The sequence below is a fragment of the Rattus norvegicus genome, chromosome 14, assembly GCF_021556685.1.
Source record: "Rattus norvegicus strain SHRSP/BbbUtx chromosome 14, alternate assembly SHRSP_T2T, whole genome shotgun sequence".
Lineage (NCBI taxonomy): Eukaryota > Metazoa > Chordata > Mammalia > Rodentia > Muridae > Rattus > Rattus norvegicus.
In genome coordinates this window covers 70,720,741-70,734,564 of record NC_141547.1, presented here as the reverse complement: position 1 = coordinate 70,734,564, position 13,824 = coordinate 70,720,741, and the positions used below count along the sequence as shown (strand labels likewise).

General features: G+C 41.5%; 1 protein-coding gene across 19 annotated transcripts in view; it reads right to left on the bottom strand.

Annotated features, from left to right (window-relative positions):
• The window catches only part of Ldb2 (LIM domain binding 2), a 321,174-nt gene extending 307,733 nt beyond the window's left edge, over positions 1-13,441 (bottom strand). For 18 of the 19 annotated variants that reach the window (XR_015636537.1, XM_087582529.1, XM_087582528.1 and 15 more), the window contains exon 1: positions 13,086-13,372. Coding sequence is in view for 18 of the 19 variants with exons in the window: in XM_087582529.1 (XP_087438655.1) it covers positions 13,086-13,217 (132 nt within the window). In the remaining variant the exon portion in view is untranslated. Of the gene's footprint in view, positions 1-13,085 lie in introns of all 19 variants that reach the window. The other variant, NM_001106009.1, reaches the window with a different exon arrangement.
• Positions 13,442-13,824: the final 383 nt, after the last annotated feature.

The window sequence follows — 13,824 nt, the reverse complement described above, 5'->3', positions numbered from 1 at the left end:
GATGGACCATACATATATCAAACTGAAAAGCACAGTGATAGTAGTAACTGGAGTTAATGTTATGATGCAAGAGTTGTGCTAAATACTTGGTAAAACTTATCTCTGACAGTCTTCATAACCTAGAGGTATGATTCTGTCATTACTACCTATTCTCCATGAGGACAATCAAGACACAGAGGGTGCACTGACTCACCTAAGACTGCTTAACCACTAAACAAAGAAATACATTTGCGTGGTTTCAACAAGTTAAGTGCTTAATGCAAATGCCAGGGTAGGTGTGACACAACTGGCCGTTTCCTTGTTACTGATACACAGAACAGGAGCCTGCTTTGTAGAGTGTGTAGTGCCCACATAAAGACAGTGATAACTCAGAAACTAATTACAGAGTGGTAGGCTCTGGGAAATGTGCCTTTTAAAAAGGGTTAGCATTGGATATCAATTGTTGTGGGGACAAGTAGGGGCATGAATAAGCTAGTATCTGACCCCAAAAATCCTTTCAATCCTGAGAGAACAAGAAGACAGCACTCCATATACCTCGTGACATAGCCCAATTTGGAGGCAACCCTTTCTCCTTGAATGAAAAAGATGTCCTTCAAGCAGAATCATAAATTAACCCACTATACCCAGACTAACTAGTTCTAGAACAACAGGATTCTTAACATTAATTTCAGCTCCCTCTTTCCCAATGAATAGTGCAAAAGTCTTTTGATTTATGGACCTTTGTATGGGCTGTCTGCTTCTTCACTTAGAAATAATACAAAAGAAAGAAATTTAGGGGGAAAAGAGCATCTGTCCTCAAATGGGGAGGGGAAGTCAGTGTCTCAAAAAAGACCAAACCCCTGGGTTCAGGGTTCCTGACTAGCATTAAATGGTACTGGAAATCACATATTCAACTAATTCCTTTACACTTGCATTCCTCCGTGTTGCTGGGGGAGAAGGCTGATCGCTATGAATATGGAAGTGAATACAAACTACAGTAAAAGGAAACAAATTGTGTGTGTGTGTGTGTGTGTGTGTGTGTGTGTGTGTGTGTGTGTGCCTGTGTTTTCAAAAACAGACTAAACAGAAGCCTGAATAATTCAGACAACTAAAATTACATCTTAAGCAGTTTTAAGGACATGATAAAATGTTCATTATTTTACTTAAAAGATGCTCATGGCCTATGAAATGGCTCAGCGGGTAAAGACGTTTCATAGCAAACGGGAACCACCTGATTCCATCCCATGGGCCCACACCTGAGTGCTGGAAGCCAGCTGCTTCCAGTTGTCCTCTCACCTTCATAGGCATGTGGTACAAATGCATCTGTATGTACACATAAGTCAATAAAAAAATAATACAAAGTTAAATAGAAAAGAATGTTAAAATGTGTCCCCAGGAAAGTAGAATTTCCAGAATGTATACAAATATGAATGGAAGCTTTAAATCTGAAACCAAACTGTTAACAGCAACATTTGCATGGCAAAATTAAAGAGGATATTTATTTGCCATCTTATCATACTTGCATTTTACAAATTCTTTACATTAACAATGTATGGGTGCCTTTAAGTTTTAAAAGGACATATTTTAAAACATAAGAAATGACTTTTAAAATAAATTGGCAGAGAAAATGATCTCAGATTAAAACATATGACTTATTTCTGCATTTCTTAGCATCAATAGCTTTATCTTCCAGAGCAAAACTACATTTCATGTGTTTCAAAAACAAAAAGAGAGAAAAGAAGCTTGGAGTATACAGGATTTTTTGAGATCCCAGGACACACGGGGAGCTGGCAAGAGGCTCAATACAGACCAGTTCTAGATTCTAGGAGTAAGTCTTGCAAAACCAGATATGACTTCTGAGTTGACCTTGCTGTAGTCAGGGGAGCCCTACCTGGATCTGGACTGCTTCAGAATCATGACTTGGGGTAGACAACACCTATTCCAGATCAGAAAGCTGGGGATTCACTAACTTGAAAGCAATAGACATTGCTGAATCCGAGCCTTGAGAAGCAGGTAATGAGCACGATTGCTTCATTCCAGTTCTAAGTTAGAAATTTCAGCCAATTGCAGATTAATCATGGATAAGGCAATAAGGCATAGAATGGATGCTAGTGTGTGTGTGTGTGTGTGTGTGTGTGTGTGTGTGTGTGTGTGTGTGTTGCCAAATGGTCTGCCTGGCTTATTGGTTTAGCTTTTGCTTGGCTATACAACTTTTTAGTATCGTGATAAAATCCTCATGAGTCCTAAGAAGTGACCTACATTGGGAAGCAAAATTTAACAAGCTCTATAGGAAAGGAGGGGCAGAGAGAGAGAGAATATATAACTTGATATATTCTAACTATGCAATATAAATCTACAAAGAGGTTGATAATAGTTGTCTATTGACAGAATTCTTAATAAAAATCACAAGTAAGAGGGCTGGAGAGATAGTTCAGTGGTTAAGATCAATGGCTGTTCTTCCAAAAGACTCAGGTTCATTTCCCAGCAGCCACATGGCAGTTCAGAACTGTCTATAACTCCAGTTCTAGCTGATCTGACACTCTCACACGCTCACATACACATGCAAACAGACAGAACAACAATATACATAAAATAAAAATAAGTAACTAAAAACATCACAAGTGGATGAAGTATTGAAAGACATATGTCATATAGCATCAATAGATAGATATGCTATGTAGAATTCACTATAAGTTGAGGGGCATCCACTGTGAAATTTTGGGGGAAGGTCAGCATAATGTTGCAACATAAATGAAAGCAAGGACATGTGTCCTGTGTACAATGAACCTGATGCCTCTGTCCAAAGAGACTGAATAGAACAGCTTGGTGCTTCCCTGATCACAGTGTGAGCCTTTATTGTGTGAAGGACTAAACCATAAAGTACCCTAATGTTTTGGTGAAAAGGCTATTTTTCCATCTAGCCACATAGAGGGTACTTCTGGCTTTCTGGTGCTGACCCAGCTCCTTTGGAGTAACTGTCACAGGTTGCGTGTTAATAGGTATTCCTTCTCAGAATAAATGGTCAGTCAAGGCCCGCAGAGCTGTGCTCCCCAGCCCTCTTTTGGAGTGCTGCTTAGACAGCCCCACATAGGCAGTGATAAAGGGGATCCTTACAATGGTCAGTTGTCTCCACTGACTTCTTAGATGCAGTGAAAAATACCACAGTATTTTCCCAAGCAGATGGAGTGCATATGACCTCATATATTGGTCAACATTCAATACTTAGTCCTGGGTATTTTAAGGGATAATAATGATCTGGATTTGGGGGAGATACGGGCACCTCACAAAGCCATCATTCTTCCACACAATAGTGTACAATTAGTGTGTCATCACTACTATAGAGCAGGGAAGAGTCCCAAGAGAAAAATCACAAACATAGGGGGCACCAAAAGCACACAGCAGGGAAATGTCACAGTAAGTTCTGTTCATAAAGTTGGGTGAGGATACCAAGCTGGAGTTTTGTACTGCTTACAGCACTTAACTTACTGAAAGATTAGAGAACAAGTGCATCCTGCAACCACCATAGTTCTACTTGGCATCTTTCCCATGCCAGGCATAGTACAAGTATCTGCTGTTCACAGCAATAAAAAGTCAGTCTAAGAAATCAAGGTTCAGAAAAGTTATGGAACTTCCCCACAATTTCACAGCAAGTAGGAGATAGACACAAGACCTAAATCGCTCTCATTGTAAGCAATATTTATGTTGATTCTCTTTTCCAAGAAATGGGAAAGGGCCTGGTGGCAATATTGTTGTTGTTGTTGTTATATTATTATTATTATTATTATTATTATTATTATTATTATATTTGTACTGTCCTTACCCGAAGTTGCACACATACGCAAACACTAAACACCAATCTGATTGGGATAAGTGGGCTTCCTAAACACTCACCATATAGTTAGCAAATACATTGTTATTACAGACCTCTGTACCATAAAATAATTATCCATATTTTCTGTGGTGCAAATCACTTCAGATACGTTCGTTGGTGGCCCTGGAAGAAAGTTTTACAAATGCAAAGATGATCTAGGAAATGCAATCTCTATGAGTCTTGGGTAGATCTAGAGAGAGAAGGAGAGGGAGAAGGAAAGAAAGGGAGAAGGAGACAAGAGGAGAGGGGAAGAGGGAATGAACGAGAGGAGAGAGGGGAAGAAGAGAGAAAGGTAGACTGGGCGAAAACTCTGGACAAACCAAACAATACCTCTAGGATCACTAACAAGAGTTTTAATCAGAAGTCAGAAGATTCACACAGACTCCCATCGGGCTCTCAGAGATGGATCTCTTTTCTCAGAGCACCATGTTCTACAGGTGGCAATGTCTCTCTGGCTGATTGGCTCCAACCAGAATTGCAGGCAACTACTCTGTAAAATTATGGGCAAATGCCAAGTCACCCTAAACACCAGCAAAACAATTTAATTTTCTTGCCCAACATGTCATCCACCTGCTGTGGGATGGATAACATGAAAAACAGGACAACTATGTCCCTGCCCTCTTTAGGGCTTCTTATTCTCTGCAGAACAAGCGGAAACTAAAGGAGAAAAGGAAGAAGCCAGCCTACCCAGTAAGTGGAGAAGTCTATTGGATAACCTGATATCTAGGAGTCTAAAGTCAGCACAGACTTGATGTTTGGGGTTTGGGGTTTTGTTTTGTTTTGTTTTGAAATGTGGGACTAGAAGTCTGGAAGGGACAAAGGAGTAGGAGCAGCAGTTGACTATAATCAAGATATACTGTATGAAATTCCCAAAGAATTAGTAAAACTATGAATGTGTTGAAGAAGATGAAGAGGAGCAGAAGGAGCCAGTAGCAAAATCAGCAGCAGCAAAAATCAGTTTACAAAGATTCCTAAGAAGCCAATGAAGAGGGCACGTGACAGAAAGGAGACCAGGATGGAGATTAAGGAACTTCTCTCTGAGAAGGGGAGAAGATCCTATGTGCTGAGACCGTGGCCTTCTGTGTGTGTGTCTCTGTGTGTGTGTGTGTGTGTGTGGGTGGGGGATGATATGAAATTGATCCTTTGTAAAGAAGGCCAGTACATAGGCAAATTCTAATCCAAATAATGTGTGTTATTAGTGATATGAGTTATTCTATAGGAACTGTTGGCCTAGACCTCAACAGAGGCCAGACACTGAGCAACTGGGCAAATTAACAGACTCCTCTGGGTAAGGAAGGGAATGGCTAGATTGGCCTTAAAGCCAGAGTAGGCTCTTAGAAGGCTTTCCCAGGGGAAGGGAAGGAAGGTGACCAAAAATATCACCTGGGCTTTCTATGGAGAAGCGATTGTGACTTGGAGTGGGAGCAGAAAGCACAGGCCACCCCACTCCAGAAAAGATGGGTACCATAACATCACCAGGACAAGGAAGCACCCTCTTCAGAAGGCTCTACCTACTTTCTAATTCCGTGCTTTCTCTTTCTAATTGGAAGGCTGAAACTGCAAAGGACACTGATAAAATGTGGTCCAGCTGATCTTAATGCAGACTGCAGCTGCAGATTCCCCACAGGGTGTGGGCAGCCTGAACAGGGCTTTACCTGTAGACATGCATGTGAGAAGTTAGAAAGTCCAGCCCCTCAAGATTCCTGGATGTTCCCCTTGGAGACTTAAGTAGTTTTGTCCTCTCTCCCCTATCTCTTCAGGGAAAAGCAGTAGGCATGCATACCAGGCAGAGCAGAGCATCAAAGGAGATTGTCTTATCTCTAGTCAGAGGCAGAGGTCTACTCTAAAGACACTGGCCTCAAAGGTAGCCAGAGTGGACTGCAAACTTGGGAAAGAAACTGCTTCTCCCACAAAGAACTACAGAAATTAGCGGTAGACACACTCGCTGTAGTTTGGGAATGGATGGAGTGGGAAAAGGAGAAACGCACACATGGGAATCCTGTCCCCTCCTAGTCCTCTCCTGTTCCGAATTAATTATCTGCAAAGGAAGCCTATGCCATCCAAATTTGAATTCCAATTTAATCTCCTAATACTTATATTGGCTCCTCTTGCCAACAGAGAAACTGTCAAAGTTGCAGTCCTGTCTTTACTCATTCTGCTACTGTTTCAATTAACCCAGAGTCAGGCCTGGTGGGTCACGCCTGTAATCCCAGCACTGAGGAAGCTGAAGCAGGAAAACTGATCCAAGTTCAATGTCAGACCAGGCTGGGCGGTGTAATGAGTATCAGGCTACCCAGAGCTATACTTTAGGACATCGTTCCCTAAAACCAAATGAACAAACAAAAAAAGACAATCCAAACATCAGCATTAACAGTTAAGTACTGGAGAGAAAAGTAGATATATGTTAAGTAAACTATGAATATGTATTTAAATAAAACTACTAGGTGGCCATGCATAAGAGTCTACAGTTTCAGAGACCCTCTGGTAAAATGAATTCATCAAGTATTTTTCTATAGGGCACATGATTCGGGGTCTTTCCCAATAACCCAGATGTATTATTCTCCATCTTGGTCTTTCAGAGGATTTCTTAGAATCTTGCTCTGCCTGCCCATGGTGACTATCGTGTTTAATTGCAGCATTTGGGAGGGGAGGCAGAGACAGGAGAATTTCTATAAGTTCAAGATCAGCCTACTGTACGAAGTGAATTCCAGGACAGCTAAGCCTACACGGAGAAAATCTGTCTCAAAAACCAAGACAGAGAAACAAACAAACAAACACAGAATAAGCCAGCTCTACACCAATTCAGAGACTCCCTAAGCTCCCTTGGGAGAAAACAACAATAAAAATGCTTGTATAGGTGAAACAAGACTTCTGCTGATAGATCCTAGTTCTAGACGTGCTACACCAGAAAGGAAAGAACTCTGAGGCTGAGTGGCAGTAACAAGGATCACCTAAGACAAATGACCTAAACATCTCTCTTTCCCAGTTTACCTCTCAGTAGAAATACAGCGGGAACACCCCTCACAAATGAGACTAACAACCATTCCAGCTGCCTCTTGGTATGGCCTTCCCTAGGCAGAAGATATCCACAAAACAGCCCCACAAGTCCACCATGGTATCCCACCATGAGAGTATGTCTCTAAGCCTCCTTCCATCACCCAATCTCGAGCTTCTAAAGGACAGAAAATGTCTCAGTCCTCTCTGTTGGCAGAGCCTGGTATCTTCACTGCCTGAAGCATGGGAATTCTTGAAGGAATAACTGAGTATTAAGACTTGCCTAGGGCTGGAGAGATGGCTCAGCGGTTAAGAGCACTGACTGCTCTTCCAGAGGTCCTGAGTTCAAATCCCAGCAACCACATGGTGGCTCACATAATGAGATCTGATGCCTTCTTCTGGTGTGTCTGAAGACAGCTACAGTGTACTTATATATATATATAAAATAAATCTTTAAAAAAACAAAAAGACTTGCCTATGTTCTGATGGATGCCACCAGGATTTACATTAAAAGAAAAATAACTCTAGGCTCAAATAAAACAAAACTGTGTCATAGCCACACTATAGCAGGGGGACATAGTAGTTTGGACAGCATGGAAACATTTCCTAAACACTGTGCATTTTGATACTTTGAAAAGATAGCACTTTGATCACTTCTTATTTTGAAGCCTACCAGCTCAATCTACATTTAAAAGTCTGTGAACACAGTCCTTAGCCACTTACAAAGGGGATGCTTATAGCTGTTTGCTTTATGCTTTGTTTGTTTATTCCCCCAAAAGGGGTGCCCTGCTCTCCTTGTGGAAAAAAAAATTAATGGGGATGGTTGCAATAAGAGGAAACTCGTGGCACAACTTAAATTAATTTCTTTCTGAAACACAAACAAAACAGTAAATGCTCAAAACTGTGCATCATGTTTAAATCCTCCTTCATAAATGTGTGTGGGTTTCACCTGATAAGAATCTGTGTTGAATGGGAGTTGAAAGATGTTTTTCTTCTTCTTTTTCTTCCTCTCGGCTTCCATACAAATGGTTCGTTTGCAGCAAATTTTAATTAAAAACAGTTCCCATAGTAAGAAAGTGGGGTGGGGTGGGGGAACCTTAGGAGAAGGGAACTGTGTTAGCAAGCCCTGTAGTCTGTTTTCTGAAGCCATGAAGGCGGCTTGAAAAACAAGGGAGTTTGGAAGTTCCCATTTTAAAAAGCTTCACTGTTGGTTTCATTTAACATTTTCAAAATAGCTGGTCTTGCTAATACCTGCCCCTCCCCCACGCCTCCCCAACCCCCTTCAGAAAGCCACGGGCCGCCCTCTTATTTTTACTGAACATTGAAAAGTCTTTCCTATACTGTAGCTCAGGGGACTGGCAAGTTTTCCTTCTGAATTCCTAGGGGGAGAGATCACCTAACTATTAAAAAAGTTTCCTTCTTTTCTACCTATCCAAAGTAACTAACCTCCTTGGGTCTGTGTTCCGTGCGAACCATCACCGGTACTGAGCCGGTACCATGATGGTAACAAGCTAGGACCCTGGGACTGAGTATATACAAATGGAGCGGAAAATAAATGAGGGCAAAGCACACACGCCCCCTCTCGCCCATCCCTAGGGTGGTTTAGAATTAAGCTGAGGAAGGGTGAAAAAAACAGTCAATATGAATTTTAAGGTCTTCAAACATTTCGAAGCCTTCCTATTAAATGGTATAAAAGTAAACCCTATAATTAGTCTAAAACCCTCCTGTGAACTGCTTTCTATAGTAGTCACAGTTTTCTCATTCACAATAGGGTGTATAATGTTGATAAAAGAAGAAAAATTCAAAAACGTAAGGACACTGCAGGTATCTGCTGTTTTATGTAATTTTATTAAAATTAGTGCAGTGACGATGTAGAAGAAAATAGAGTTCACAATCTTCTTTGAAATGGAAGCATTCTTGGCCGTTGGCTTTAAAGAAATAAGACACTGAGAACTTATCCACAGTAACAAAGAATTGTGTAAGTCAGTCTGATGATCTGACTTAAATTCTACAATAATCCAGCATTAGTCAATTTCTGCCCTCAAATTCATATTCACTAGGGCAGCGAGCACACCTACATTTTTCTTTCACAATGTAGACCTCAGGTTTTTTGATGTTGTTGTTGTTTTGTTTTGTTTTGTTTTGTTTTTTAACGGCTGTTTTTGTTTTGTTATAGCTTTCCTCAGACAAAAATCCTCAAGTCTTTAGAAGATATTTTTATGTCCTATCTGATTGGAATCTCTGTGCCATGTTAAATTAAACTGCATGCTAAACTGTGTAGCTGTTTTCTCCCAAAAGAAATGTGCAGTGTAACCATTCAAATAAATGGATATCAGAAGACATGGGGGTCAATTTATGGTCGCATACTAAATGGAAAAATGTAACATTTTCTCTACTGACCAAGGAAAGACTGTGGCACATCTCAAAGTTCCTCATAATTTTATTTTAAAGTGAGAGCTTGGTGGGTGTAGGGTGGGGGTTGGGGTGGGGCTGGGACTTCACATATTTACCCAAATCTACTAAGGTGTTAATGTTGGGAAGAGATTTTACTTCCTAGAATATGCATCCGCATTTAAAATAGATTTGAATATTTTTTTAACTTTTTAATGGGCTCATGTTCCTTTCCAAAGAGGTTAGGTCACGAGCTCTTTAACTGTTGTTTTTCCACAAAGATTAGAGAGCTAAATGGCCTCATGATAATAAAATAAATGCAGCCAATGTGAGGTGAGAGTTTTCAGAGGCAGATGTCCCACAAGCAACTTCAGCTCCTGGGGGTGGGGGAGGTACCAGGCCCCTCACAGCAGAGCAGTCATTGGGATTTCAATGGCAAGGTTCTGGGGCCCTCTCTGCCTCCCCCCACCCTCCTTTATCTCCAGGAAGCCCAGGTTTGCTAGTCAGAAAACGTTAAGTGAAAAGCTACTTAGTCCTATGGTTTGCTATCCTGGAGCCAGCTGTGCCAGGACCCAGGTTTTGAAGTTTTCTCCAGAAATAGCTGATTCTTTCACTACCATTTGTAAGTTCGAACTAAATACCACCCATGGAGCATAATGTCTGCAGTCCTGACTCTGTTTCTTAATACTTTCTCGTATTAAGGCAAACCATGCTGAGTTTTCAAATTCAAGGGTTATGGCAGGTGATTTGCAGGCGGGGAAATCCAGACTTCACACTCACTCCTGACAGGATCAAGCTAGAAATAGTACTAACTCACAACCCAGTGGTCCTTAAACCAATACAACCCAGTATTTGAAGCACATTGATTTAATTGGAAGAAATGCCCATGGGTGAATATCCTGGGGGTCAATCCCACAAGGGCAGTGAGTGATGTCATGGCTCTACGCTAATTTATTACCTTTTGGTTTTTTGGTTTTTTTTTTTTTTTTGAAGAGAGAGGCCTTTAGAATTACTTGTTTGAATTTCTTCTTAGCTGAGTACATGTTCCAAAGAGAATACGAAGGAGAGAGAGAGAGAGAGAGAGAGAGAGAGAGAGAGAGAGAGAGAGAGAGAGAGAGGATCAGGAGATAATAAACTATATATCGTGCACATAGGAGTGAGAAGGACAGAGTGTGAGATGTTTATGATTGTAGGCATTGGCTAAAGAGTAAAGGTGATCTATTTAATTTTGTGTGTGAACAGATGGGTCAATCTTGCAGTAGTATATGGTGACTGTAAGCAATTTCTACTCAGGCTGCATTATATGTTTTAGAGAAAAGGAACCACCTGTGACGCTACCTGTAACTTTTTAATGCAAAGTAATTTTTTCCTCTAAGTACACATTATTATCAAATTTTAATATTTAATGTGAATATGTATACACAGTAGAAGCAATTAATGATTACTGTCCTTTTTCATAGGCTATGAAAATATACTTCTTGTGCTGAGACAAAGGTGTCAATGTAATTATGTATATAATTGCTTTTAAAAGCCTTAATAAGAGGGTACAGTGTGAAGGTTGGTCCAGAACACACTGAAAAACAGCTCGCAGTACTTGGGTGTCAGGACAGTTAAAAACTCAAAGATTTCTCAAAGCAAGCTCGCCTGTCCTGGTTCTTCAGCTCTAGCCAGAGCAATCTCTTGCAGTCACAGTCTGTAATCTAAAAGTTGGAAGTTCTTGGGTTTAGCTCTCAAGGAAGATTAATGTGTCATTTTGGAAAAGCATACTCCTAATGGGTCACTTTCCAAACATCTCAAACACGAAACAGTGGAGAATCCACACCATCTTAGGGTTTGTATGGGGACCAGGAGGGATGGGAGGTGTCCCAGCTCAAAGCTAGCTGCCCAGGGTTGTGGAAAGGCTCAGAGACACCCAGAACCCAAGAATAGCTATCCTGCTTCAACTAGCAAGAGGATGGGAAGACACCACCACAAAACCTCAACAACTTTCTAACATGCAAGCAGGACACAGGTTGTCCTTCAATCCTATGTTCAAGAATTAATCCATTGCAGCCTATGGTCTGACCGCTTCTATTACTACTACTACTACTACAACTACTGCTACTATTATTTAGAAATACTTAGCAAAGAGATTTTTAATTGTATTTATTTTTTTTATTTTTTAACTTTTTATCGATTCCCGTGACAGTTGCCCTTTTTTTAATTGAACACTTTATTACTATTACTGGGTGCCTCAACTGTAAGACATTACCAATCCTCCCAATTTTGAAAGCAGGCTCTGTCACTGATAGCTGGGACAGGGACTGAAGATTCCAACACACTGCTACAAAGATTTTCATAGAAGACAGAAGCTGTATCACACACATATAAAGCAACACACCACAGATACATGCACACATACAAGCACACACACATATATACACACACTCACACAATCCTCTTTACTGCCAAGAACTCAGCACTCTAAACACAGGGTTTACACTGTACAGGAGCTTCTGGCTTCTAGAAAGAGGCAAAGTGCCAGCAATTATATTTAACATTCATGGTGCATTAACATATAAAGAAAAAAGTGACGATAAAGACAGCCAGGTTTTAAAAAAACAACAACAACAACAACAAAAAAAAAAAACAGAAACAAACAAACAAAACCCACAAGGTCTTGTCCAGCAGTTAACCAATCAGAAAGCAGGTCACATCATCTTTTTAGCCCTATTCAATACATTAAACATCAGGGATTCTCTAAGGCTCCTTAGACGATTCAAGGCAAGTGTGTTTTATTTTATCATGCAAACTTAATCAAATCCTTTCTCAGAGTTAAAAGTCAATCTTCAATCTAAATACCTACCAAAGCTATTCTGCCAACACCTCTGTGGCTTGACTCTTATGGGTGTTTGTACTATGCAGAGAAAACTCAATTCCCAGAGATTTGTGTTTCTTCAAGAGACTTTGACACACCTACAATAAACACTTCGACACCAAGTCCCAACTTACAGGCAGATGAGCACTGGGCAGCAGTACGTTTTGCCACTCAGCCAGCCCAGAGAAAAATTAAATATTTAAATTGTGAAAGGGGAGTCTGGAGTTTTGCATTTGGAAAGTTCTGAAGAAGTCCGGGACTGGCTCACTGCCTGAGAGGCTCAGTCTCCCTCTCTCTGGAGATCCCAAATGCGCTGAACTGTTGCTAGCTTCAATGGGGAGCTACCTCCTGTCCCAAGGTAGAGCCTTGGGAGGCACAACCAGAGAAACGAGAAGGCATAGAACCCCACCTCCTCAGTCAACCTGTTTCTGAATTTAACACAGAAATAGGCAAATGTGTGTCTTCCCCGACCCCACCTCCGGGGAGTTCTGAAAAGTACACAAGGCTCCTCATGTCCCTTTTACCTCAATTTTAGTCACTTTTAAAAAGTAAGTTCACGTCAAACCAGACTTTCTCAGGAACTTGCGAATATATGTATATATTATATTACACACATACACACACACACACTCACACCACAGACACAGACACCCACAAAATCTCTTGCAATTTATATCTCAACAAACAGGACCATCTCTAAGCCTGTAAGCACCAGAGTTCTGGGAAACCTGCATTTCTAGAGACTCTGCATGTGAACCAAGTGCTGGCTTGTCTATTTCCAGATTCTAAGATTCCGGCAGAAAACTGTCCCCAGCTCCAAGAGTTACTGTCCCTGGAAACCCAGCATTCAAACTCGTGGGCTCATCCTACTGTGCTCATTTCTACCTACGTGGTAGTAGCTGGTGGGACACTTCCCACAGAATTCAGCTAAGAACCTCAGGAAAAGCCCATCGCAGTTAAAAAAAAATCCACAAACGCTCGAGAAGAACTTACCTCTGTACGAGACTGCAGTCTCTTGTTCATCTCATAGATTCGGTACTCTGGCTGTACCATGTATGGTGTATGTCTCCTATAAAATGGGCCGAAAGGAGAAGAATAGAAGGGGTCATGTGGTGTGCTGGACATCTTGCCTGCTTGTCGAAAATCAAGCTTAATAGAGTATCAGGAACGTCCATGCAGAGCACATGGGCTGTGTTCTTCACAGTACAAAGTAGACGCACGCACACACGCTCACACACACACACACAGAGAGGCAGGCAGGCAGGCAGGCTGAGCACACTGGCTGGGAAGTGCTGTGGGAGCCCTCTATAGCGAGAGAGGAGAGGGAACGAAGAGGGAGGGAGGGAGGGAGGGAGGGAGCGCGGGAGGGGAGGGAGCACTGGAGCTCTGAGAGGGAGAGAGCGGAGGTTGGAGGTTGGGAGGGAGGAAGGGAGGGAAGGAAGGAGGGAGGGAGAAGGGGGAGAGGGAGTTAGAGAGAGAGAGAGAGAGAGAGAGAGAGAGAGAGAGAGAGAGAGAGAGAGAGAGAGAGCGCTGGATAGCTAGAGGCTCCAACTGCTTGTTTTTAAAGAAGCAGTTGGTGAAGAGGTCATTTCCTGTCCGCACTGTAGACTAGTTCAAAAATATAATTCTCCTCATAGTCTGACAAGAGGTCTAAGGCTGAGTTTTAATTTTTCCCCCTCTAGCCAAGACCTTGCAAGCCTGATTGTTAAGCTTGTTAGCATAGAGGTGGGTT